Consider the following 26,092-nt stretch of genomic DNA (forward strand, 5'->3'; position numbering starts at 1 on the left):
GGATTGGAGCATCTCTCTCATGAGAAGAGAGACCTGGAGATCTTTAGCCTAGAGTAAAGATGACTGAGAAGGAATCTTCTCAATGCTTATCAATAGCTAAAGGGCAAGGGTCAAGAGGATGACAGACTCTTTTCAGAGGTGCCCAGCAACAGCACAAGGGGCAACAGGCACAAACTGGAACTCAGGAGGTTCCATTTCAACATGAGGAAAGAATTATTTCTTGTGAGGGTGCCAGAGCCCTGGACCAGGCTGTCTAGAGAAGTTGTAGAGTCTCCTTCTCTGGAAAGATTCCAAAGCTGCCTGGATGTGATTCTGGGCAACCTGATCTAAGCAAATCCACGTTAGCAGGGGAGTGGACTAGATGATCTTCAGAGTGTCCCTTCCAACCCCCACCTTTCTGTGATTCTGCACTGGTATTTAGCAACCTAAAGAGAGCAACACTGCTCCTGTTGTGGCTACAGGCTGGCTAGGCACAAGTGTAAGAAGCCTGACTTGAAGATGCAATATTGTTAGTGGATGTCCTCTGCAAAGCAGTAGAAGCTTCAGATCAAGTCATAATGGTCCAAGAGCTTGAGATGTGGGTGAGAGGTACAACAAGTCAAAGTGCAAGGTCCCTGCCCATGGCAGGCAGGGTTGGAGTGGATCATCTTGGAGGTCCTTTCCAACCTGAGCCATGCCATCATCTCTCCTTGGACATAGTCCACAGCAATTGTCTTGTCTGGTCTGTTCTCCACCAGGCAACCAAGAGAGCCTTTCCCAGTGGGCATGGCAGGGGTTCCTAGTTTATTTGTGCTTTTTGCTTTTAGAAGCAAGGCTTCAGGAGTGCCCCAATGGTTTTAATTCAATTGTGGTGAGACAAGTCTGGGTTTTCTTCTTCCTAAGTTCCTCAACATGCTGTGTGCATTTTTGTCTTGTTCTGCAGGACTCCATTTCAAACACAGGGCTGAAACAACATCCCTCTCTAAAACTGACAAAACAGTTGGAAGAACAGATGACTTAGAAGCACAGTGACTGTCAAGCCTGTCATCTGTGTCCTTCCTACTCCGCCAGCAGCCCCCAGGAAAAGGGAATGGCAAGGCAGAGGTTACAACTTCGAGGAAACTCACCTACAGCAAATACCTCTCACGAGATACCATTTATAAAGTGTTGCAACACTTGAAAATGCTGTTAACAGCAGGAAATCTATTTAAAGTGGAAGGAATATGATCATGAAGGAATAAAGAGGGAGTTTTGGCTCAGTGAAGGCCTAGGGCTAGGGAGGGGGAGGGAGCAACTGCATTTACATTTTTTCATCTCAAAGCCCCATCGCAGGATAAAGGAGATGGGAACTCAATCACAGTGTGACCGTTTGAGGCTGTCCCTTTAAGAAAGGGAATATGGTGGTCAGATGTTTGTAAACGAAAGATGGATCTAAACTAATTTAATTGGTAGATTGGGGGGAAGCACCTTTTGAACTGGGAGTGCAGCAGAGTATCCTGGGAATTCCTGCACTTTTCTAGGCAGTCTCACTTTTCCCCCTTTGCAGCTCACAGCGTTCTGGGCTTTCGGCCAAGGCTTGACCTTGAAACTGATAAACTGCAAGGCCTGTATTAACCGTTTTCCAATTAACACATAACTGCTTTTAATTTTTTTCTCTTTTCTCTCTTTCTAACCCTCTCTGGGGAAAGGGGGAGAGAAGGGGGAGCAGAGGTGGGAAACCCCCCCAGCAGAGGGGGGGGAACTCTCATTTCTGTGCTACTGTATTGTATATTTTTGTATATATTGTAAATATTGTAAATTCTGTATATTCCCCTGCATATCCTATATTGCTTTGTAAATATACAGCACCCACTGCTTTGCTAATTCAGCTGTGAGTTTTTTTTCCCTTTCACTTTTCTGAGGGTTGGAAGGGAAAGGCCTCCTCCCCCCGGAACAGGGAGGGGCTGCATCACAACCTATTGAGAAGAAGATAGGTGGAGCCAGGTGCTCGGCGCCATTTTCGGAACTCGTCCGAAAAGGTCGGGGAAGAGACTAGGGCTGGACCCGCAGCCCGAGTGCACAGCCAGGACCGCCGTCGCCGCTCCGAGTGCACGGCCTTGCTCACCGCCGCCGCAGCCCGAGTGGACGGCCGGGGACGGCCGTCACCGCTCCGAGCGCACGGCTCGAAAGAGAAACAATTTCCACTGGGGACCTGAACAACAAGCAGCCTTTGACCAGATAAAGCAAGAGGTGATTCAAGCAATGGGTCTGGGACCTGTCCGAGATGGTCCAGACATTAAGAACATTTTGTACACGGCTGCAAGTGACAATGGTCCAACCTGGTGCTTGTGGCAAAAAGCTCCAGGTGAGACACGTGGACGACCTCTTGGTTTCTGGAGTCGAGGTTACAGAGGTTCAGAGGCTAATTATACTCCAACAGAGAAAGAAATTTTAGCTGCCTATGAAGGAGTAAAAGCATCTTCTGAAGTGATTGGTACTGAATCACAACTTCTCTTAGCTCCCAGATTACCAGTTTTGAATTGGATGTTCAAAGGCAAAGGCTCCACACCACATCATGCCACAGACTCAACATGGTCTAAGTGGATGGCTCTGATAACACAGAGAGCTCGAATGGGAAATCTTGAAAGGCCTGGTCTAGTGGAGGTGATCTCAAGTTGGCCTGAAGGTACCAACTGTGCTAAACCTCCAGAGGAGAAAGTAACTCGTGCTGAGGAAGCTCCTCCTTACAATGACCTTTCTGATGATGAAAAGAAATATGCTTTGTTCACAGACGGTTCCTGTCGTCTTGTTGTAAACAAGCGAAGGTGGAAGTCTGCAGTGTGGAGTCCAACACACCAAGTTGCAGAGGCGAAGGACGGAGAAGGAGAATCCAGTCAGTTCAAAGAGGTAAAAGCTGTCCAGCTAGCTCTCGACGTGGCTGAACATGAGGGATGGCCAAAGCTTTATCTCTATACCAACTCATGGATGGTAGCCAATGCTCTATGGGGTTGGTTAAAGAACTGGAAGAAGAGTGGTTGGCAGAGCAAAGGAAAACCCATTTGGGCAGCCGACCTATGGCAGGACATTGCTGATTGAATTGAGAGAATTCCAGTGAAAGTGAGACACATCGATGCTCACATTCCTAAGAGTAAAGCTACTGAGGAGCAACAACACAACCATCCTCTGCTACCAAGAATGTGCTGGGTTGAGGCAGCCCCCTTCCCCACCACTGGCAACAATAAACACTCAGACAAACGGATTGCAAAAGTGATGGAAAGCTTAAATAGAAAGCAGTGAACTTTTACAGAAAGCCAAAAGCGCAGTGACAAAGAAAAATCCCAAAACAGACCCAGAGAGATCCCATCCCCACCTGAGGGTACACCCAAGACCCCCAGGGCTCCTTCTTCCCCCTCCCACTACTAGGCTAGTCTCAGCTGGCCAGATCTGAGACTGCCCATCCCCCCATGGCCTTGGGCCTAGCCAGGCCCAAAGCCAGGAGACATCTCCCCCAGTTACCGGCTGACGGAGGAGGAAGAAAAGAGAGTGTGCTAGACTCCGCACTGGATCTTATACTGGTGCAAAGGATTGTGGTAGGAAATACTACATAATTTCCTGTGTCCACCCCTCTGGGCTGGACTTCTGGATACAGGAAGTAAACATTGCAGGGGAGCACCCAGCTCAAACTGTAACACACAGCAAGCCCATTTCATGCCAAGCCAGAAAGTCCATTTGCTAGAGGAAAGAATGAAATTTAATAAGGCAGGTGAGGGGGGGTTGGGGGGTGGGGAAACAAGGAAAGGCTGGAGATGCCAGGTGGGATGAAGGCAGGGCTCGCCCCACGCAAGAGCAAGGGCTAGTCTGTCAGTCCCCCAAATTAGGGGAAATCCAGAGCAGCCAAGGAGGCACCTCACCCTTCAAATTAATCTAGAACTAACTCTTCCTTCCTGCCATGATATCCTGTTTCATAAGCAAGAATGTAACCCTTTACTTACCTGGGCTGGATCTGTCAATCTTCCTGACATTAAGGATGTCTCAGATAAAACCTGGCCACATGATTTGTACTGATTGCTTTGGAACATGGAGAAAAGAGGAAAATAAAGAAGAAAAGCTGAGTATAACCCAACCTGCAGTATGCTCCAGCCCAAGACCTCAGTCTTCAACCTCCCAGCCTGGGCAGGTATTCTGCAATGCCAGGAAAGCAGCAGGGAGAACCCACCACCAACCTCCAAGGTCACCTTTTGAAAAAGTGAATCTGGTCAGATACTGGGGAGAAAAATAAAGATATCTTAAGAGTCATAGGAGCTAAGATTTTTTTGTTTGTGTGTGATATGGCTTGCCTAATTCAAATCAAACAGTAGCTGTTATGTCCAGAGGGAAGGGAGATCTTTTTGCAGTGAAAGGTCCTGAATCCAAGTGTGCATTTATCAGGCAAAGTCTGGGTTAATAATTAACTCTGAGCAGCACTTGTAGCACTGGACTGGGGGCTCTGCTGGTTTCTCACCACTCACTGGCAGTCCCCCTGCTCCACTCCACCTGAGCTAATAGTCAGGACAGCACACAGCAATACAGAGGTGACAATCACAAATTTTACTACCATGCCACCATTTCTACTGCCAATGGAAGACATCAAGGCAGACAGAAAAGATCCTTTCCCAAAAATGCAGGGCAAACACTGCAGGCAGATGGATCAGGGCACGGAAGGATGGTTTCCCAGCTACTACCACCTCTGCATCCCACCTTAGGCCACCAGTTATCCATCCTCCATCCACCAAATGGACCAGGGGAGACCAGCAATGGAACTAGCAACTCCAAGCCACTGCAGCTATCATCCCACCACAATTTAGGGAAACAGCCAAATCAAGGACTGAAATCAGGTGGCCAAAGCAGCCTACAGAGAACTTACAACACCAGTTATCTTATTTGGTCCAGTATTGACACCACACTGAAGAAGAGCACAGGAGCAAGCCATGCTCAGTCCAGAAGGATTTTCCATTGGACTTTGGCTAAAACCTGTTTTGATGCAAAAGCTTCTTGCTTTTCAGCTATCTCAGACAGGGAATTGTCAAAGAAGGAACAGGAAACTGCATCAGGCAAAAGCAGCTGTGGTAATGCCCTTTCTGCCTTACAGCCTGTCAGCTGTAAGGGGCATGAGCAGGGGTACAGGGACCCTCCTGCTTATTCATGGTCCACAGCAGTAAGCACTCCCAGTCTTGATGGAGAGAGTCTGCAACTCCCATAGCTGCAGCCCACCCCTCATCCAACTGCTGCTTGTTTAATCACTCTGTTCCTTTCTAAATATATTCCCCTGACTTTCCAAGTTACCACTCCATCACAACCATTCTGCTTTAAGACATGTCTGGCTGTGAGTAAACCACAGAAGTGTTCAAGTTGTTACATGCATCAGTTAGTAAGAGCTACAAGGATGCTGAGTACACACTTTTTGCTCTAGAAGTTATAGCAGCCCTCACCATAAAACATTTTGATTTCCCAAGTCTGTGACTTTGAAAATTCTCTAGCTGTGGACCTCAGTTCACCTGCACAACACCAGGAGCCAGCCCTCAGCATAGCACTGAGTTACCCAAACCACGCAGCGCGAATCTTTGCGTGCCACTCTGCCAGTGCAGCAATTAGCTATTCCAGTTTGCAAACCACATTGAGAAAGCCCAGTTGATTCAGGCAGTAAGTTCATCTTTACAAGCTCTTCAAGCAGCTCACATAGCTGTGAAGGCACTCCAGCCTACCTGCTCAGCTCATGGACAGAAAGCAGCCCAAAGGATGCCAAGGACAGAGGAAACCGGCAGCAACTTTTGCTTTCACCGGTCTCCATCATCAATTCCGCATGAAGAGGGGCTCCAGCAAAAGCCACCCCCATGAGAGTGTGACTGTTTGAGGCTGTGCCTTTAAGAAAGGGACAGTGCTGGGACACTCTGGCTGAATGTTTTGGTGAAGACAATGAAAACATCGATGTTCTCAACGAATTTCATTGGTAGATTGGTAGAATGCAGATTTAAGTTTTAGTGCAGCTGGAGTTTTTTCTCAGTTCGCTCCTTTCCTTCTCCCTTCCAGCTTGCCTGCTTCTGGGCTCCTAGCCATAACGACCTTGGACACCATATAAGCACTAATCAATAATACTGCATGTGCTTTTAAGGCCTAACCAAATTTCATCCTTATTAATTGCCTTTTCTCTCTCTCTAGCCCTTTTTGGGAAAAAGGGAGGTAGGAGGAGAGAGTGGGGTACAGGGGGGGAACCCTCCTCTGTCCGGAGGAGGGAATTTCGTTCCTGTATTCTTGTTTTTTTTTACTTTGCTGTATATTTCTGTATATATATTGTAAATACTGTATATATTCTATATCTAACCTGCCTTTCCACATTGCTTGTAAAATATAGCATTCCTTCCACTTCTCCGGCTGAGTTAGCTGTGGTTTTGTTCCTCTTTGTGGGGGAGAGAAAGCTAGGCCTTCTCTCTCAACCCACCACAGACAGGCTGAAACATTTTCTGTCAGAGGAAAGAAGAAACAAGAGACCTGCAACCTTACCTCAATCTTCCCGAGGTGAAAGATGGTTCATGGGAAAAACTGGACTCTTCAGTGAATTAAAACAGCAAACCAGCAGAATCCTAGAGCCACAGCAAATGCAGGCATCGGCCTTCCATGGGCAGCCTTCACATGAACTCTTCTGAGAGGGGACCAGCTTCAATTAGTGAGTCCTGGAGAGGCAAGCATAGGTTGTTCGCATTAACTTTCATTTATCTTTCTGAATTATTATTCACATTCTGCAATTTTCAGGGTCTTAAGCAGAAAAACAGCTCAGCAAAGCTGAGGTCAACTACTAATTCACAGCAGCATCATTAATAGCTTGCTGACCTCCTCGATACTATCAGTTGCGAGGCAGCGTTTTTAGTTCACTGGAAAAGAGCTCATCAAGCCTCCTCAAGCTTTAAGCTACTTGGGGAAATAAAGTAAATGAAAGCTGAATACTCCAACCAACAGGATTTTAACTTCTCCCTTTATCAATGCCACTCCTAAGAAATAAAGATTACCCTCCAGAAAAAAAACACAGCAGCAGATCTCGCAGCAAATCTGCTGTAGCAAGACATCATCTACGCAGCACAGCAGATAAAAACTAGCACCAGAAAATTACAGTTGGTGTTTACAGCCAAGAAGCTGCAGACCACCACCAAACTCATAAAACTCAAAGATAATGAGATCCTTCCTTGCCTCACAAAGGCACGGAGAGTAAATTGCTGCTGTTACTAAGCACTAAGCTAAAACTGGATCAAGGGGATTTCTCCAGTTCCTCCTCTTCCACAGACCTTCTGCATCACCTTCCAGGTAGCCAGGTAGCCTCTGAACCTGAGATGAGCATAATTATTTCACTCCCAAAGACACTAAGGTGGCAGCATCCATTTTCTTCAGCTATCCCCTCTCCTCTAAGACATATCAGCCTGAAACTTGTTCCTCTCCAGTCAAATGCCAGCATGTCAGCTAATCTGGGGCTTGAAAACACCTTCCTAGGGTGCAAATTTGGAGTTCATAAAATTGGGCTTTTGATACTTTGATGAATTCTACTGAAAAAGCAAGCAATTTAAAACCAAAAACAACCATGGAAACACTGAGATGAGCTTCATGACCTTTATTCCACACAATGCAATTCCTACAGCCAAGCTTGTCACCTCCCCCATCAAATGCTCCAAGAGAGAAATTGCAGTGTTGCTTTTGAAATTTTATTTGTAGTAGTTACAGGATCCACATCTTCTTCACCTTGAACACCTAAGAGCTGGTTGGAAACCAGACCTAGTAATTCCTGGGTCCCTCTGCAGTCATAGAATGGTTTGGATTGGAAGGGACCTTAAAGATCACCTAGTTCAAACCCACTGCAGTAAGGAGAAACATCTTCAAACAGACCAGGTTGCTCAGAGCCCCATCCATCCTGGTCTTGAACCCTTCCAAGGATGGGGAATCCAAAACTTCTCCAGGCAACCTGATCCAATGTCTCATCACCCTCATAGTAAAGAATTCAATAAACAGGTCCACAGATCTCCCCTTTGGAGATGCTGGATAAAGATATCTGCACGTCCCCACAACCTGACCAGCCCCCAAAACTGACTGCTGCTTCAGTGATGAGGTTTGGTCCTCAAGGGATGATCAAGTTAGGAGGCCATGTTAAATTGCTTCCAGGATGTGTCTACTTACTTTCTCTCTGTCACAGGGTTTCTAGGACTTCTGGTTAAATTTATACCTCTAAGTCTGAGCATCTGAAGTTAGATGAAGGGAGTATCAGCATTAGTTCAAAACCTCCTTGTCCTATCACCACTCCTACTATTACAAAAGAAATTACTTACAGGGGCACAGTCATTAGAACAGTGCCTTAATAATGCACTAGTCATTAAGGACACAAGTCATTAACAACACAAGGCTCCTATAAGTCACTCGATGTAATTTAGTCATGAACAATCAAGTAGACAAAAGAGGTAGGAAAACTCAGACAGCAGCCAAGGCACTGGCAAAGAATAGCTCTGGAATCTTGCAGATCTACATCCCAACAGAGGTGTAATGGCTGGGACAAGCTAACCATGAACCACCAATGTGCCCTCACGGCCTAGAAGCCCAGTGGGATCCTGGAGTGCCTTCAGAAGAGTGTGGCCAGCAGGTTTAGAAAGGTTTCCCTCCCCCTCTCCTCTAACTGCAGTACTGGGTGCAGTTATGGGTTCCCCAGTTCAAAAAAGACAAGGAACTACTGATGAAGGTCCAACAGAGGCTATGAATATGCTGGGGGGACTGGAGCATTTCTCTGATGAGGAAAGGCTGAGAGACATGGGGCACTTTAGCCTGGAGAAGAGCAGACCAAGAGGGGATCTTCTCAATGCTTATCAATAGCTAAAGGACAAGGGGCAAGAAGATGGCACTGGACTTTTTTCAGTGGTGTCCAGCAACAGGCACAAAGTGGAACCCAGGAGGTTCCACCTGAACATGAGGAAAAACCTCTTTCCTGTGAGGGTGCTGGAGCCCTGGAACAGGCTCCCCAGAGAGGTTGTGGAGTCTCCTTCTCTGGAGAGATTCCAAACCTGCCTGTACATTGCGATCCTGGGCAACCTGCTGTGGGTGATCCAGTTTTAGCAGGGGGGTTGACTAGATGATCTCCAGAGGTTCCTTCCAACCCACATCATTCTGTGTGTGGGATGAGTACATCCCGATGAGAGACAGGTGGCCTGACTTGTTAAACATCCATTAAACACGTGTACACATAAATTAACACAAAAGGTACAGCACAAAATGCTGTACTGCTCAGACTTCCAGTCTGAAGGTTGCATTTTACCAGTAGGAGATGGTCTCTGAACTTCTAAATAATAAACATGTCCCAACTGCTTTCACTACACCTGCAATAAATAGATCAAATGATGCTAAGGAAGGAATGGTAAAAGCAGAAAATAAAAATACTACTAATGGAAACTTCAGGAATCCATTTCCAGATTCCCACAGTGGTGTCTGGGTCTGGTGGGAATGAAGGTCCCCAAACCCTTCTCAACCTGGCTCTCATGAAAATGAAAACAAGAATCAGAATAAAAAATACATAGAGAAGAAAAAAAAATTGTTAGTTTATTACAATAAGTCAGGAATGCAAGTCTTAGGAGGAATGGCTGAGAGGACTTGGATTGTTTATCTGGAGAAGAGGAGGCTGGGGAGGAGACCTCGTTGCTCTCCACAACTCCCTGAAAGGAGGTTGGAGTCAGGTTGGGGTTGGTCTCTTCTCTCTAGTATCAGCTGATAGGATGAGAGGAAGTGGCCTCAAATTGTGCCAGGGGAGGTTTAGTTTGGATATTAGGAAAAGTTTCTTTACTGAATGAGTGGTCAGGCATTGGAACAGGCTGCCCAGGGAGGTGATGGAGTCATGACCCTGGAGATGTTCAGAAACATGTGGACATGGCACTTTGGGGCATGGTTTATTGGCCATGGCGGTGTTAGGTCAATGGTTGGACTTGGTGATCTTAGAGGTCTTTGCCAACCAAAATAATTCTGTGATTCTGTTCTATGCTTCTATGAAACAGTAAGAGAAGCACAAGAGGTTTGAGTACATTGTGTCGTAAAAATTACCTAGGAAACAGCAAATTCCAGCAATGGCCAAGGACTGCTACTGAACAGACCCAGAGCAACCACCAGCAACGTTATGGGAAGGGCAGGTGAATGCAACAAATATTTCTGTTCATTAATTAAGAAAGAAACCAGATGGTACAGTCATGCCACAGGAAACATTTCCTATCCCAGACAGCAATGCAGACAGATGTGAAACAGCAGTGAACAGAGCTGCTTGGACTTAAATCAGGAGATATTCAGCTGCATCCCAAGGGCTTTGAAAAAGCCGGACAAGAAAAACTCTGAAGCATTTATTGTAGGTTTAACTTGGGAAGTTTGAGAGCAATGGAGGACACAGGATCACCAACCAAGTAACAAGCTATGGAGACAGCTTACATCCCAGGAAGAAAAGGAAAATCATAGACTAACAGAACGGTTTGGGTTGGAAGGAACCTTTAAAGGTCATCTAGTCCAAGCCCCCTGCAATGAGCAGGAACATCTTCAGCTACAGAAGGTTGCTCAGAGCCCCACCCAACCTGACCTGGTATGGTTCCAGGAATGAGGTGTTTACCCCTTCTCAGGGCAACCTGGCCAATCCCCTACTGTCCTCAGCACAAAACATTTCTCCCTTCTATCTAGTCCAAATCTCCCCTCTTTTTAGTTTAAAGCCATTACCCCTTGTCTTGTTACATCAGACTCTGATAAAAAAAGTCTGTCTCTATCTTTTTGATAGTGCCCTTTTAAGTACTGAAAGGTTGTAGTAAGGCCTTTTTAGAGCCTTCTCTACTCCAGGCTGAACAACCCCAGCTCTCTCAGTCTGTCCTCACAGCAGAGGGGTTCCAGCCCTCAGATCATTTTTGTGGCCTCATCTGGACCCACTCCGACAGGTCCATGTCTCTCCTGTGCTGAGGACCTCAGGGCTGCACACAGCACAGCAGGTGGGATCTCAGCAGAGCAGGGCAAATCCTCTCCCTGGATCTACTGGCCAGGCTGCTTTGGATGGAGCCCAGGATATGGTTTGCTTTTGAGGCTGTGAGCACACATTGCTGGCTTAAGAGTTCTACAAAGTCAATAGCTGACATCTATCTACACCTAGGTCTTCAACCCACTCTGTGTGAGGTTTTTCAAGACTACAAAATTGGCTGCAAACTTTCAGTCTGTTGCATCAGAGCTGTTAGAGTTCAGGAAATCTTTTAACTTTGCAAAGTCTGATTTCTCAAGTAACTGGAGTTGCATTACATAACATGGAATATATTAAACAGATTAATAATTAGCCAAGTGAGAACTCATAAAATATAACTAGATCATCATTCATCACGTGTTTGCACTGCAGTCCCAGAAGGAGCAGCTGTTGCACCCTACATTACTCATCCTCCTGTGAGCCATGAGCAAAAGCCACTGCAATCCCAGCTCACATTGACTCTGCAGAGAGAGAAGGACAAGAGAGCTGGATCTTCTACCAGTGTGTCTACAAGCAGAGACACTGCACAGATTTATCACCCAACACAGATTTGGAGCAGAGATCCTACCCTGTCCAGATGGGATGTAACAGAGCAGGGGCACACTAGAAGCCTCTGAAGGCAGCAGCAGTTTGCTTAGTGTAGGAACAAGGGGGTAAGAAATGAAGACAGCAGGTGGCAAATCCAAAGCCAAAGAAGAGACGGTGGTTTCTTCAAACAGGACACAGTTAAGCAGTTTAGCTCCTTGGTACAGGATGTCATGTATGCTAAACATCTGCATGAGCTCACAGAAAGACTGGCTGTGTCACAGAGCAGAGACCCATGATGGTTACTAATCTGTGATTGGGAAAATCCTGGAGATGTTGAATGATCAGAGGCTAGAGAGTTGGGAAAGTGTTGTATAGGATCTGCCCAGTTCTCACATCCTACTGGAGGCTTCACTTTTAGAAACAGCATGCAGATCCATCCATGCTATTCTTATACTCTCACCTAGGAGTAGAGGAAACCATACCTTGAAAAAGATCTCAGTGATGGTGGACCACCAACCACACATGGCTCCCCAGTGCACCTCCTTTGGAAGCAGCACTGCAGAGTCCACATGCATGGCCCCACCCTCTTGACACTCATCCTTTAACTATTCATCAGCATTGAGAAGATCCCCTTTCAGGCTGCTCTTCTCCAGGCTAAACAGCCCCAGATCTCTCAGCCTTTCCTCATCAGAGAGATAATAAAGTCCCCTCAGCCTTTCACTGGGCTCTCTCCAGTAGTTCCTTATCTCACTTGAACTGGGGAGCCCAGAACTGGACCCAGTACTCCATATACCACTTCACTAGGGCGGAGTAAAGGGGAAGAAGAACTTCCCTCAAGCTGCTGGTCATGCCTTCTGAAGGCACCCAAGAATCACTCCATCTTCTCAAGCTCTCACATGTCCCACACACTTTCTTGTCCTCAACCACATGAAGATTTTGCTAAACTTTCCCAGCTCACAACTGCACAACCTGGTTGCAGACCACTACCCATAGTCCATAAATCACAGCAAGAAGCTAAAGGAGGTGGATCAACCTTTTCTTTCCAAAACATAATGCCTTCAGGCCATAATAAAAGACACTGTACAAGTGCTATTGTGCACAAGCTTTCAGTTTAAGATATGAAGAAATCTGGAGGACAGATAAAAGAAATAAGTATCCATAGATTAAATACATCACCAGCCCAGGATATTTTCCCCTTTCATCAGCAAGCCTTGTAGTTAGCAGGGAAATGCTCTTGGAAGTTTCCAACACTGGCAACCCAAAGCCCTTTCAATAAAGCTTGCACTGACAGGCAACCTTTGCTCCTCTGTTTTCTTCCCAAATTCTCTTTGCAGCATTTCTTACCCAAACTATTTATAGCCTTCAAAAAATGGTCTGAACTGATTTGCTCTAGGTAGAGCAGTGCTTTTCCCTGCAACACAGCATCCAAGTTGGGTTGTTCCCTGGAACTCAACAGAGCACAAGGACAAAGTATCCCACATAAGTCAGTGGACTGGACCCTGGTTTTAAACAGTTGAAGCTGAGGCAATAACTGGGTTATCCACGATCCTTTTAAGCATATCCTCTGAAGCTGCTTTGAGCAAGTTACAGAGCAGATGACCTCCTGACACCCTTTCCACATTAACTACTGCAGATTCAGTCCCCTCAGCATCTTTGTAGCCTCTGATGGACTCTTTCCAGTAGTTCATTGCTTCTCTTGAACTGGGAAGCCCAGAACTTGAGCCATTACTGCAGATGTGACCTCACTAGGACAGAGTAGAGGTATCTGCTGGTCACTCTTGTTAATGCACTCCAGGAGATCATTTGCCTTCTTGACTACGAGAGCACATTGCTGGCTCATGGTGAATTTACTGTCCACCAGCACTCCCCAGTCCTTCTCCACAAAGCTGCCCTCCAGCAGGTCTACCCCTAACCTGCCCTTGTGCAAGGGGTTATTCCTCCTTAGGTGCAGGACTCTACGCTTGCCCTTGTGAACTTAAACTTGTTCCATGAAAATGTCTTCAAACATGCAGAGGTGAGTCCAGTGTGTTGCTGATCTGGCCAGCCTTCCCATCCCTACATCTGCTTTGAAATTCTGATGATCAACTGAAAAATTAACAAGGAGCATAATGAGGCTAAGCATTAGCACAGTGTTTAAGCTCAAGGTCAATAGCTAATACATTTTTTAGTAAAATAAACCCACTAAGCCATTTCAGATGTTCCAGCAACCAGAAGAAACAACTTCCTACCATCTTTCATTGGAGCTAGATCTCCCCAAAAATCTTTCATCTTTAGTTTAGCACAGCTTTATCCTCCAAGTCATGTGCTTTCTTCAGCCATGGACCTCCAGGGTGTAAACGCTTTACAAGTGAGTTTTCACACAGCCCATGATGGACTGGGGCCACCACAGCACCTTTGAAGCGGTCACCATTCAGCATGTGAAACATGAATCATTCAATAACTCCCTTGTTATATTTCACTTAAGGCTCTAAATATTTTATCTGTGATTGTTTAATATTAAACTCCATAAATAAGGGTCTGTGGGGACAGGATCAGAAACTCTTCACTTGATGAGCAGGCCCCAGACCTACACCATGAAGACAAACAGGGGTTTGTCCAGCTTCGTCTCACACTGTGACCATCAGATCCTCTCCTACGTGTCAGCTGCAACAGTTGGTTCCATTTAGCCTAGGGAATCAAAGCTAATAAATTATACCCAACTATAAAAAGCAAGTGGAAATGAGTTTAAGAGGGGTTTAATGTTTATTGTATGTTGACAACATCCATCATTTATTTACTTGTTTTTCAGTGCTGTGCTATATATAAAAAGGCTACAAAGCAGCAAGAAAAAGAACAGCTTTGTTAAGGAGGTTGCAGGGAGCCTCCCACAAGGACCTTCCTTCTCTGCCTGCTTATAAGGAACATGTAACACCAAATATGTTTTTGCACTCCCTCCAAACTCCAGAGCTGTTGGGCCAGTGTAAGGGCTGCATTTTTAAAGGGATAGTTAATCTCCCTGGAGTGAAGGCATTCAGGCCACAGCTCCAAGCCAATATTAATTCCCACTACGTTTTCCTTCACGTGAAATTACCACTTTAAATTTGATTTTGCTTAGAGCTTGAGCACATTTTTGGGCATCTGGAAAGCCTGTTCTGCTCCTTATCTGCTTTTTTTCACATATGACTGCCTGGTTTATACCCAACTCCAAATAAGTGTTGGAGGAGACACTGAGAGAAAAGTCATTTTGCAAGAGGGCTGGATCTGTTTGCCAGTTAACTGCTGCAAATTAAAAGGTCAGAAAAACAATTGCTGTATTTGGGAAGAATCATTTGAAACAACAAAGACCTCAATAAAAAAAAAACACCAACATTAACTTTGTTCCAGCAAAGTGAGGTGTCTTATCTACCCACGAGGAAGTTTAATAAACAGCTTTCTGTCCTCCTAAGGTTTGGAACACGTGCCAGGTTTTTGCAGGGATCCTACTCATCCTAGCTGGAAGTGCAGGGGTTTAACCACAGGGCAGAAAGTGAAAAATGTGCTTTTAAAAGAAATCTGAGAGAGAAATTGATTTAATTTATTCATGTAGTAAATCAGTAACCACAGACTGTAGGAAAGCAGAAAGTATCTATGGAAGGTTTCAGGACAAGAAAGAACAACAGGCCACTGATACTGGAAGGATGGCTTGATGATAAAGAAGAGCTGACCGTGGTAAACAACCTGACGTGCCAGACAAGAGGACGCTTGCCTCCATGCTGGAGAAGACCAACCTGATATGGGATGAAGATAACAATGGACAGCTGCATATCAAAGGAGAAAACCCAATTAGCAGCAGTGGTGCAAGAATGTCAGGGAATTGCTTACCCTGCTCGATTTTTCCTATATAAGCTGCTTGTTCTGTACCAATAAACGATTCCTGCCTCACCAACATAGGAGTCCGTGCATGCTTTCTGAAAAAATGGCGCCCATATCGGGAATTTCAGTGAGGTCTTTGTCCAGACTCACCCTCGGATTGCACCCCCAGTGAGCCAAACGGGAGAAGTGAGCAAACGACGCGTCCATCCCCTACACTTGCAGGTCAGGTACGGGGACTGCGGCCAGGGAAGAATATGGGCCAGGGAGCCACGAGATCACAGCAATTGCACCATGATGTGCTTATGCGAATTATCAAAGAGCAAGGGTACAGACTGAGCTCTCAAAAACTTACCCTTCTTTTGCTGTGGATAAATCGCAATTGTCCCTGGTATCCTGAATCAGGGATATACGAATTAACAGAGTGGAACAGGGTTGGAGAGACCCTCTCAGAAGCACAAAAATCCGGGGATGATTTTTCACCGGACATTTTAATAACGTGGCGCACACTATGGCTAGCGCTAACCACGCTAATGAGTAAACCTAACAGCACTTCACCCTCGGGGACTCTAAACACTCCCATTACCCGTGCGGGCCCTCAGAAGCGGGATGAGCTTCCTACAAACAACACAACACAGACAGAAACAAGCGGTCTGGCCGCAGGGCACACGGGGGAGGAAAGAATAGGCACTGATGACCCGCTAATGAGAGCACGGTCACAAAAAACAGCGAAAGAGGCCGTTTGACTTGCTCCTTAAGAAGTCTAAGACATTGCCTGATGCAAATACAAAATACGCGGACAGCAGCTCTGAGTCAGACCCAGAGCCGCATGATCCTTTCGATCAGGGCTCCACCGCTACAGAAAAGGAGCCAGGTTTATATCCACAGGTACCTCCGCTTAAGGCAGCCGTCGCAGCTACAGAAGGAGCAAATCCTCAAGCGGAGCAGAAGAAACAAACAAAACCAGATGCAAAGTTAAAACCACCAACTCAAGTAACTGATGAAAAACTAATTTCTTTTGATTCTGACAGCTCCGTTACTCAAGAATCGCTCGACAAATCAAACCAGCCACTTTTCCACCCCACAGCACCAAGTTTATCTTCCTCTCTTCCCTTAAATACCACTACTGAAGTTCTTAACTCTGTTCCCTATCCCTTTCCTTTTCCAGCAGGTTTTTACCCTCAGCCTCATTCGGTTCCTATACCCCAGCAGGCGGGGGCTTTGTGTACCTCCTGCCGCTATTATGAGTAATATGGGGGTGAGGGATAACGGGATGCTTTATCAAGGAGGCAATGTGCAGGATGGTGTTAAAATGTCTAATGGATTGTTGATTAATGAACATGTTCCAAGTGTAGCTACACGATTGCAGATTTCAATTTCTGATGTTTTGATGGATAAAGATGATAAGGGTTTTATAAATACAGAAATGTTACAGATGCGCGTGGTGCCAGTAGGGCTGGAAAACAGACCAGGAGGTGGGACTGCTCCCGTGTATCAGTCTCTATCATATGATATCTTAGCAGAACTAAAACATCATTTTGAATCCCCCCTTTGTCTCCTGGTGGGTCAGAAGATAGGTATTCAAACAGAAGCGATAGATGGACTAACCACAAGGCAATTAGAAGTGGTTGTGAGTTGCTGGCCTGAGCCCAAGGAGGGGGCTGAGCCCACCGCTCCCCTCTTGGTAGGACCATTAGGTGAGGGGAGTGGTGTGCCTCCCAGAGCAGCTAAGGGCTTCTCCCCTAAGTGGTGAGCAGGGGGTGAAGCGTGATCCAGCAGCTCACCAAAAAAAAAAGGAAAAAAAATAAAAGAAGAAAAAAAAAAAAAGGGGGGTGGGGTGAAACCTGGCAGTAGCAGTTTTGTATGTTTTGAGGTTGTGTTTCTCATTTAAACTCTAATGTTGAAGATTCCTTGATGCATTGTCAGAAGGACTAGCCTTGTCACAATATAAAAGACCTCTCATGTAAAGGCATTTTAGTAGAACGTGTACTACGTAGTTCCTTTGCTACTGTGTGTACTACCCACCCATATGTATTAGGAATAGGCATTGATTGTATAATCTATAACGAATCAAGCATATGTCATCTTAGTTGTAGCAATATTACTTTTAAGACTTGTATTATTGATAAAGACATTGATCAACGGAGCATGATTATTCCTTTCCGAAGAAGGGCAGAGGTATGGATTCCAGTGAATATGACAAGAGGATGGGAGAGTGAGAATGGATTGGACCATGTTATCAGGCTATTAGACCAGGGACTAAAAGATTCTAGAAAAAGGGCAAAAAGATTTGTGGGATGGTTAATTTTTGCTATAATATCAGCTGTGATAATATTAGCATCTGCTGCTGCTTCAGTTACAGCTTTGACAAAGGGCATACAAACTGCAGACACAGTGAGAACTTTATTAACCACTGTGACAAATGATTTGCAGATGCAGGAAGCTATAGATGAGGAAATAATGGCAAGGCTATAGGCACTTGAAGCCAGCGTTATTTGGTTAGGAGACCAACAAGCTGCCTTGCAGACCCATATGATGCTGCAGTGTGATTGGGAATATCATAAGAAGGACATGTGTGTAACATCCTTGTCTTGGAATGACTCTCAGCATGATTGGAACTCAGTAACGTCACACTTACAAGGGGCCTTCGATAGCTCCTTGAAATATAATGTCCAAACATTGAAGCATCAGCTGGAACTGCAATTAGCAAATATACAACAGGTGTGGATTGATTCAACATGGCAAGCACTGAACAAAGATCTTAGCTGGTTGAATCCAAAAAATTGGTTCTCAGGTCTGAATCTACGAGTGTGGGTTATAGGTGGAATCCTGGTAGTGATTGGTATTGTAATTGTAGTATTAATGGTATTTGTAATCATAGCTTTTAGGAATACGAGGATGGTCAGAACACAAGTGATGGCTGCTGTTTTAAACAATATAAAAATGGGGAGTTGTAGGAAAGCAGAAAGTATCTATGGAAGGTTTCAGGACAAGAAAGAACAACAGGCCACTGATACTGGAAGGATGGCTTGATGATAAAGAAGAGCTGACCGTGGTAAACAACCTGACGTGCCAGACAAGAGGACGCTTGCCTCCATGCTGGAGAAGACCAACCTGATATGGGATGAAGATAACAATGGACAGCTGCATATCAAAGGAGAAAACCCAATTAGCAGCAGTGGTGCAAGAATGTCAGGGAATTGCTTACCCTGCTCGATTTTTCCTATATAAGCTGCTTGTTCTGTACCAATAAATGATTCCTGCCTCACCAACATGGGAGTCCGTGCATGCTTTCCGAAAACAGATAACGCATACTGAAGTCCTATCTGCAGACTGCTCCTGCTGTTAGGATTAAGATCAGTGAATTACCTGCTGGTCCAAACCATTCCATGACTCTGTGATTCCCAAAGCCCACAGTGCTCCTGTAAGACAGGAGAGGCCCCCCATGGAGCCCAAAGTAGGAGCCCTACCAGGCTTTGGCTAATTCAAGACTAGGGAAGCTCCAAGCATAAGCAACACAGCTTACTCACTGAGGCTCCCAGCCAGTGCTGCTGGAGCCATCCAGGCAGATTAGAAGTAGCTCCAAGGCTGGGGTAAAACATCAATAACAGCATTTTATGGACTGCCTGTCTTGACAGATGGCCTGGTAGTCATCTTTGGAGATAACTGAAAGAATGAAGAGGCCAGGCTGGGTTTCACTGTCATGTAGTTTGGGGTTTGAACCATGAAGAGAAAAGCAAGGAGAACAAGATGAGATGGAGCATTGTTTGGTCCCTAAAGCCCAACTGTCTCCACATGTCAGATCAGAAGTGAAGAGCTCAATATAAAGTTGTACTTATGTGTTCAGCACCAAGTACAAAAGAACTTTCAGCAGGTCTCCACAACTGCCTCATAGAAAGGCCACAAAGATGATCTGAGGGCTGGAGCACCTCCACTGTCAGGACAGGCTGAGAAAGTTGGGGTTGTTCAGCCAGGAAACAGAGAACACTCCAGGGAGACCTTCTGGTGGCCTTTCAGTACTTAAGAGATTCTGTAAGAAAGATGGAGAGGGAGCACAGTGATAGAACAAGAGGTAACTGTTTTAAACTGAAAGAGCAGAGATTTAGATTAGAAATTGTTTACTGTGAGAGTGTCAAAACATTGGTGCAAGTTGCTCAGAGGGGTGGTTATTGCCCCAACCCTGGAAACAGTCTGGGTTCAGTTGGACAGGGCTCTGAGCAAACAGATCTTGTTGAAGATGTCTCTGCTTACGGTAAGGAGGTTGGGCTGGATGATCTTTAAGGTCCTTTCCAACATAAACCATTCTACGATTCTATGATATGTCTGTGGATGCTAACCCTGTCACAGTCTCCTGTGGCTTTTCTTCACTCACCCACCTCACAGCAACACAAAGTTCCCAATTTTGGTATTTCTGCAAATTGCTGTAATTTTGAACCAGCTCAAGATCTCAGGACTGCTGTGAAGCCATAACAGCACTTCACTGGAAGATGACCCTGGGTGGACCACTTCACTTCAGCTTCAGGAAATCACATAAATCAAAACCTCTCCATTGCCATGATTTGACCATCACACAGAACCTGCAAAGAGAATAAACCTGAACACTCTTTAGCAGATGCCACTTTCAGAGGTGCACAAAGATGCTGAGAGGGCTGAATCATCTCTCTGATAAGGAAAGGCTGAGAGACCTGGAGATCTTTAGCCTAGAGAAGAGTAGCTTGAGAGGGGACCTTCTCAGTGCTGGTCAATATTTAAAAGATAGAGTCAGACTCTTTTCAGTGGTGCCCAGCAACAGGACAGGAGGCAATGGGCATAAACTGGAACCCAGGATGTTCCATCTGAACATAAGCAACAAAGTTCTTTTCTATGAGGGTGCCAGAGCCCTGTAACAGGCTGTCCAGAGAGGCTGTGGAGTCTCCTTCTCTAGAGGAATTCCAAACCTGCCTAAATATGATTCTGGGCAACCTGCTGTGGGTGATCCTGCTTTGACAAGAGGGTTGGACTAGACGATGCCCACAGGTCCCTTCTTCCAACTCTCATCATACTGGGATTCTGTGGTTTGGCCAGCACACATGGGCAGGACCCCTGTTTTACACCCTGAAAGCAGTGATGTGCCTTGAAGGGAGAAAAGAAAATCCCCTACCCAAAACTCAAAGCATTTCTCTACCCACACTCAAGCCAGCACCTCAGGTGCCCATTTTGGCAAAACAATCCATAGCTTGCTCCAAGCCAAAGAAATCATTAGACTCATGTCCAAAACCTCTCCAGTCATTAACAGCCTTAACTATACTCTTTATATTAGTTTTTAATAACTTCCTGCTATAGATTATATCCAACTTTATCTCTCCCTCATCAGTTGAATGTGAGCTCGCCAAACACCCTCATTTCTGGAGCAACAGCCACATTCTCAGCATATTCAGTGTCTCTCATTAGGACAAATTTGGTTTCAAGCCAAACACCATATAAATAATTATTTACCCAGCTCAGAACTCCTGCAGTGCTCAGGTTCCTTCCCTTCCAAAGCCTCACAGTTATCTTTCAAAGTCTCTCCCGTCATTTGCAAACTATTTTGTCAGACTGATGCCAAAGGGCAATAGCAGCCTGATGCCAAAGGGTTATAACCTCTTGCTGCTCATCCGATGTTAGGTCCTTGCTGAGGCTGAAACCACAGAATCACCAAGGTTGGAAGAGACCTCAAAGATCATTGCACGAAGGTTACAAAGGGCTACACTTGAAGTTATCTCGGAGCAAATCTAGGAGAGATGATCTTGTACAGAAGAGAGTAGCTGGTTTGAAGATCTGTGCAAATGCTAATTTCTCTGGCTGCAAAGAAGATGAATGTTTGAAAGTAGAATTTAAGCTGTCACAGGCTCCCTGTTCCAACAAAACTAGCTCCTACCACACTTTAAAAATACATCCCTAATTTGGAACCTCCTGCAAGGAATAGTCTTCACCTCGGGAACATGACACTGACTTTTTATGCATTCCTACCTTCCCCCCCCTACTAAAACCCAGTGATGGTGATTAAATGATGGTGATTAAATGTCCCAGTGGAGGCCAGTGACAAGTGGGGTCCCTCAGGGATCAGTCCTGGGACCCATGTGTGAGAGACTAAAAGTTTGTCTCTCTTGGTGTGACTCAACAAAGATAAAATCACTTGCTGCTTGCCCAGACAATAGCTGATATGTGTTGGGCAGAGCCACTGGAACGACTCTTGGAAGGTGCAAAGATAACGTTGCTCGCTGGGCCACAGCTGGCCTGACAACAATGGACTGAGGCCACCTTCGGGAATATGCATGAGACAAGATAATCTCCACCCATCAAGTACCCTGGGAAGGGAGGATGGTGAGACAAGGGATTCACCACCTGTTTTCCTGAGGTGTAATGAGTGTGGGGGCAGGTAGATCGAGAAGGAGAAGGCAGAGGCCTCCCCCCTCCATCTAGACCCTTGCCCAAACACACAGGAATGCACAGAAAGACTTCCTGGGGAACGATACCTGGATATTTACCTAAGGATGATTTCCTGGCCCCTGAATTCCTGAGGGACAATACTTGGACACATACCTAAGGACTAAAAACTGTATAAAAGACTTGAGCAACTACTGGCTTGGCAGGAGAAAAACGCAGAAGGAAAACACAGGACAATGCCGCTGAGAAAGAAAGCACGAGAGATGGGAAAGGCTGGGACAATGCTGCTCCGGGGAAAGGAGGCCGTGGAGCCTGGAAGAAGCAGGCTGAACCCTATCTCCGTGTCCTAAGTTCCACCTGCTGCAACTCATGGAGCTGAAGAGGCTGCCCAGAGGACCACATCTCTTCTCCAGCCAAAGCCTCAGCACTGTTTGTCTACAAACCCAACATCTCCTGCAGCACCTTTCCTCCACAGACTCAAACTGTCTTGGGGGGGGGGGGGGGGGGGGGGGGGGGTGAGGGGTGTGGTAATATAATTCCTTTCCTCTTCTCTCTCTCTTCTCTCTCTCCCTATTTTCTCCCTCTCCCCTTCTTATTCCCACTTTATTTATGTAATAAATAGTCTAGCTGTTGATATTTTGGCCTCGTTTGTGCCTCTAATTTCACAACACGGGAATATTCAAAAGAACTGAGTCTCTTTCCCTCTCTGGACCGAGACATTAATTTGGCGTAGTCGGCAGGATTCCCGTGCAGTGAAAGTATCACAGCAAGACTATTGCATTTCTGAGAACCCCGAAATGTGTGCGTGTGTCTGAGACGTACTCTGAGTACGAAGTGAGTGCGGAGTCCAGATTCATGCTTTCACTCTCCCGAGAGGGAAGTGGCCGGAGAAGGACGAAGCGAAATTTTCAGAGAGACTGTTTGGGAGTTCTCAAACGCTTTAAATGTGTGTGCTTTCTCGAGGAAGATTATCTGGGGTACAAATGTTGATTTTATAGTGTGACCTCTCCGAGACTTCTCAGTACCCTGTTTTGGGAAACCTAGTTTTTTGTGATATTTGTAAAGTGTGTATTCTCTCGGGGAAAGTGTGGCTTCCCCGAGAAGCCCAGTATTGAAGCAAAAGTCAGGAGACTTTTACAGGTGTGTGTTCTTTTAGGGAAACAGAGTGACTCTTCCCTAAGAAACACAGGGTTCTTGTCCTGTTGTAACAGAAAAATTGAGGAACAAAAGCTGAGAAGCTTTTGCAAGTGTGGGTTCTCTCAGGGAAAAAGTGTGACTTCCTTGAGAAGCCCAGATTGGTTGTTTTTTCTTGTGTGTGACCTCTCCTGGAAAATCTATTGTGCATTTCTCCTGGAGAAGATTATTTTGGAGTAAGCCTTTTAAAAGTGTATGCTTTTCCAGGGAAGATTTTGTTGGTACAAACAGTGTTTTTGATCTGACTTCCCCGTGAAACTTAGTGCCCTATTAAGAAATGCTTTGTGAAACAAAAGAGATGGCCCGGAGTGAGAGGCTTTTTAACCTTTTAGAACTTCACGGTGCCCGCCCATCTGTACAGGTACTTGACTGGGCCCGAGAAAATTGGCATAATTTCCAGAGTGTGGCTGATAGAATTGTGGCCCTGCAGAAAGATGCAAGAGCAAAAGCTGGAAAAGGCAAAGCTTTTGTTTGTGCGGTTTTAGGCGCCTGTTTAGCCGCCTCAGTGAAGGAGAAAGAGGAATGGCATGAGCACCGAGACACTGTGTTGTTCAACGTCTTTGTGGGTGACATGGACAGTGGCATTGAGTGCACCCTCAGCAAGTTTGCTGATGACACCAAGCTGTGTGGTGCAGCAGACACGCTGGAGGGAAGGGAGGCCATCCAGAGGGACCTTGACAGGCTGGAGAGGTGGGCACAGGCCAACCTCATGAGGTTCAATAAGAGCAAGTGCAGGGTCCTGCATCTGGGTCGAGGCAATCCCAGGCACAAATCCAGGCTGGGCAGTAACTGGCTGGAAAGCAGCCCGGAGGAGAGAGACTTGGGGGTGCTGGTGGACAAGGAGCTCAATATGAGCTCTCAGTGTGCACTTGCAGCCCGCAAAGCTAATCAGATCCTGGGCTGCATCAGGAAAAGTGTGGCCAGCAGGTCAAGGGAGGTGATTCTCCCCCTCTACTCAGCTCTGGTGAGACACCACCTGGAGTACTGTGTCCAGTTCTGGAGCCCCTATTACAAGAGGGATGTGGAGGTGCTGGAGCGTGTCCAGAGAAGGGCCACAAGGGTGATCAGAGGGCTGGAGCACCTCTCCTATGAGGACAGACTGAAGGAGTTGGGGCTGTTCAGTCTGCAGAAGAGAAGGCTCTGAGGTGACCTAATTGTGGTCTTCCAGTATCTGAAGGGAGCCTACAAGAAGGCTGGGGAGGGACTTCTCAGGATCTCAGGTAGTGATAGGACTAGGGGGAATGGAATGAAGCTGGAGGTGGGGAGATTCAGGCTGGATGTGAGGAAGTTCTTCACCATGAGAGTGGTGAAGCCCTGGAATGGGTTGTCCAGGGAGGTGGTTGGGGCGCCGTCCCTGGAGGTGTTTAAGATCAGGCTGGATGAGGCTCTGGCCAGCCTGATCTAGTGTGGGGTGTCCCTGCCCATGGCAGAGGGGTTGGAACTAGATGATCCTTGTGGTCCCTTCCAACCCTGACTGATACTATGAAAACGGGTTTGCATTGGGTACCATTGTGAAACAGGCTGCTGCCCAAGTAAAGCTGAAGTGCTGCACAAATACACTGTTCCACCAAGCGCTGCACAGGCTCTGTGGTGGCCTCAGCCCTGCATGGTTACTTGAACAGATGTGTGCGGGATTACAAGTATGTGGTATGATACTTTAAACTGTTTACTTTCTATGATCCATCATTAAAATGTGCTTAACAGCAAGCACAAGCAGCTTGGGACAGATGTTCTTGGCTTTTTTTCCTTCCCCAACAAAATGTAATTAAAAAACAAATAATTAATGGAGGAGCTCAGATATGAAATATCTGAAGGATGTTGTAGACAAAATTACAGAGCTCAAAAAAATCCTGTTAATAAATTAACACAGAAAAGGTGCACTGGACTCCAACACTGACAACTTGGGTGTTATGTCTGGGCTTCCAGCTCTTAATTATAAGCTTTCACAGAACCACAGAATGTTAGGGGTTGGAAGAGATCTTGAAAGATCATCCAGTCCAACCCTGCTGCCAGAGCAGGGTCGCCTAGAGTAGGTCACACAGGAACACATCCAGGAAGGTTATGAATGTCTCCAGAGGAGACTCCACAACCTCTCTGGCCAGCCTGTTCCAGGGCTCTGTTCCTCACAGTGAAAAAGTTTTTCCTTATGTTCACATGGAACCTCCTATGCTCCAGCTTGCACCCATTGCCCTTTGTCCTATCATTGGACACCACAGAGCAGAGCCTGGCTCCATCCTCCCAACGCTTGCCCTTCACATCTTTAGAATCATGAATGAGGTCACTCCTCAGCCTCCTCTCCTCCAAGGTAAAGAGGTCCATCTCCCTCAGCCTTTCCTCATAAGGCAGATGTTCCACTCCATGTTGAAGTCTAAAGATAGTTGACTGCCCTGGCATCAAAACAATGACAGGGAATTGTTGGCATTTCAGTTCCATTAGACTTCAAATATTGTTTCATGAGGGTCTGGATCATGCTGAGTCAAGCTTGGAAGTAAGTGGAAGCTGAAGATGCAAAAACACTCAGCACCATCACCAGTCCTGAAGAGGGAGAGGAAATCTTATTGTGGTGTGGCCATAGTTGAAGCTATCTGCCAGACCTAAGCTTTCTGATGAATCTGCAGTTGTGGGACAACATAAGATACAGTACATTAAATTGCCGGTTGCTTCTCAGACTGTGCATCACAGACAATACAGAACCAACCGTGACTCTTTGTTGCCCATTCAGAATCTGATTCGTCAGTTGGAGAGTCAGAAAGTCGTCAGCAAAACTCATTCACCTTTCAACAGTCCAGTGTGGCCTGTGCGGAAACAGAATGGAGACTGGCGTCTGACGGTAGACTACCGAGCCCTAAATGAAGTACACCACCTATGAGTGCAGCAGTGCCAGACATGATGGAGCTACAGTATGAGCTGGAATCCAAAGAGGCCAAATGGTATGCTACCATAGACATTGCTAATGCCTTTTTCTCTATTCCCATAGCAGAGGAATGCAGGCCTCAGTTTGCTTTCACCTGGAGAGGAATCCAGTACACTTTCAACAGGCTGCCAATGGGCTGGATCCACAGCTCAAGCATCTGTCATGCAGTGATCCACGATGCTTTGGAGAAAGGCGGTGCTCCAGAACACATCCAGTTCATCGATGATATCATC

At 46.0% G+C, this 26,092-nt stretch overlaps 1 protein-coding gene across 7 annotated transcripts in view; it reads right to left on the reverse strand.

Annotated features, from left to right (window-relative positions):
• The window catches only part of NCOA1 (nuclear receptor coactivator 1), a 411,243-nt gene that overhangs the window by 271,666 nt on the left and 113,485 nt on the right, over positions 1–26,092 (reverse strand). For 6 of the 7 annotated variants that reach the window (XM_068143159.1, XM_068143155.1, XM_068143157.1 and 3 more), the window contains exons 2-3: positions 6,496–6,665; positions 3,951–4,026 (exon numbers count right to left, since the gene is read on the reverse strand). In XM_068143159.1, the coding sequence (XP_067999260.1) occupies positions 3,951–3,980 (30 nt within the window). In that variant the 5' untranslated portion in view covers positions 3,981–4,026; positions 6,496–6,665. The remainder of the gene's footprint in view (positions 1–3,950; positions 4,027–6,495; positions 6,666–26,092) is intronic. The other variant, XM_068143160.1, reaches the window with a different exon arrangement.

The sequence above is a fragment of the Melanerpes formicivorus genome, unplaced genomic scaffold (genome assembly GCF_026170545.1).
Source record: "Melanerpes formicivorus ecotype bairdi unplaced genomic scaffold, bMelFor1.0.p_v2 SCAF_9, whole genome shotgun sequence".
Lineage (NCBI taxonomy): Eukaryota > Metazoa > Chordata > Aves > Piciformes > Picidae > Melanerpes > Melanerpes formicivorus.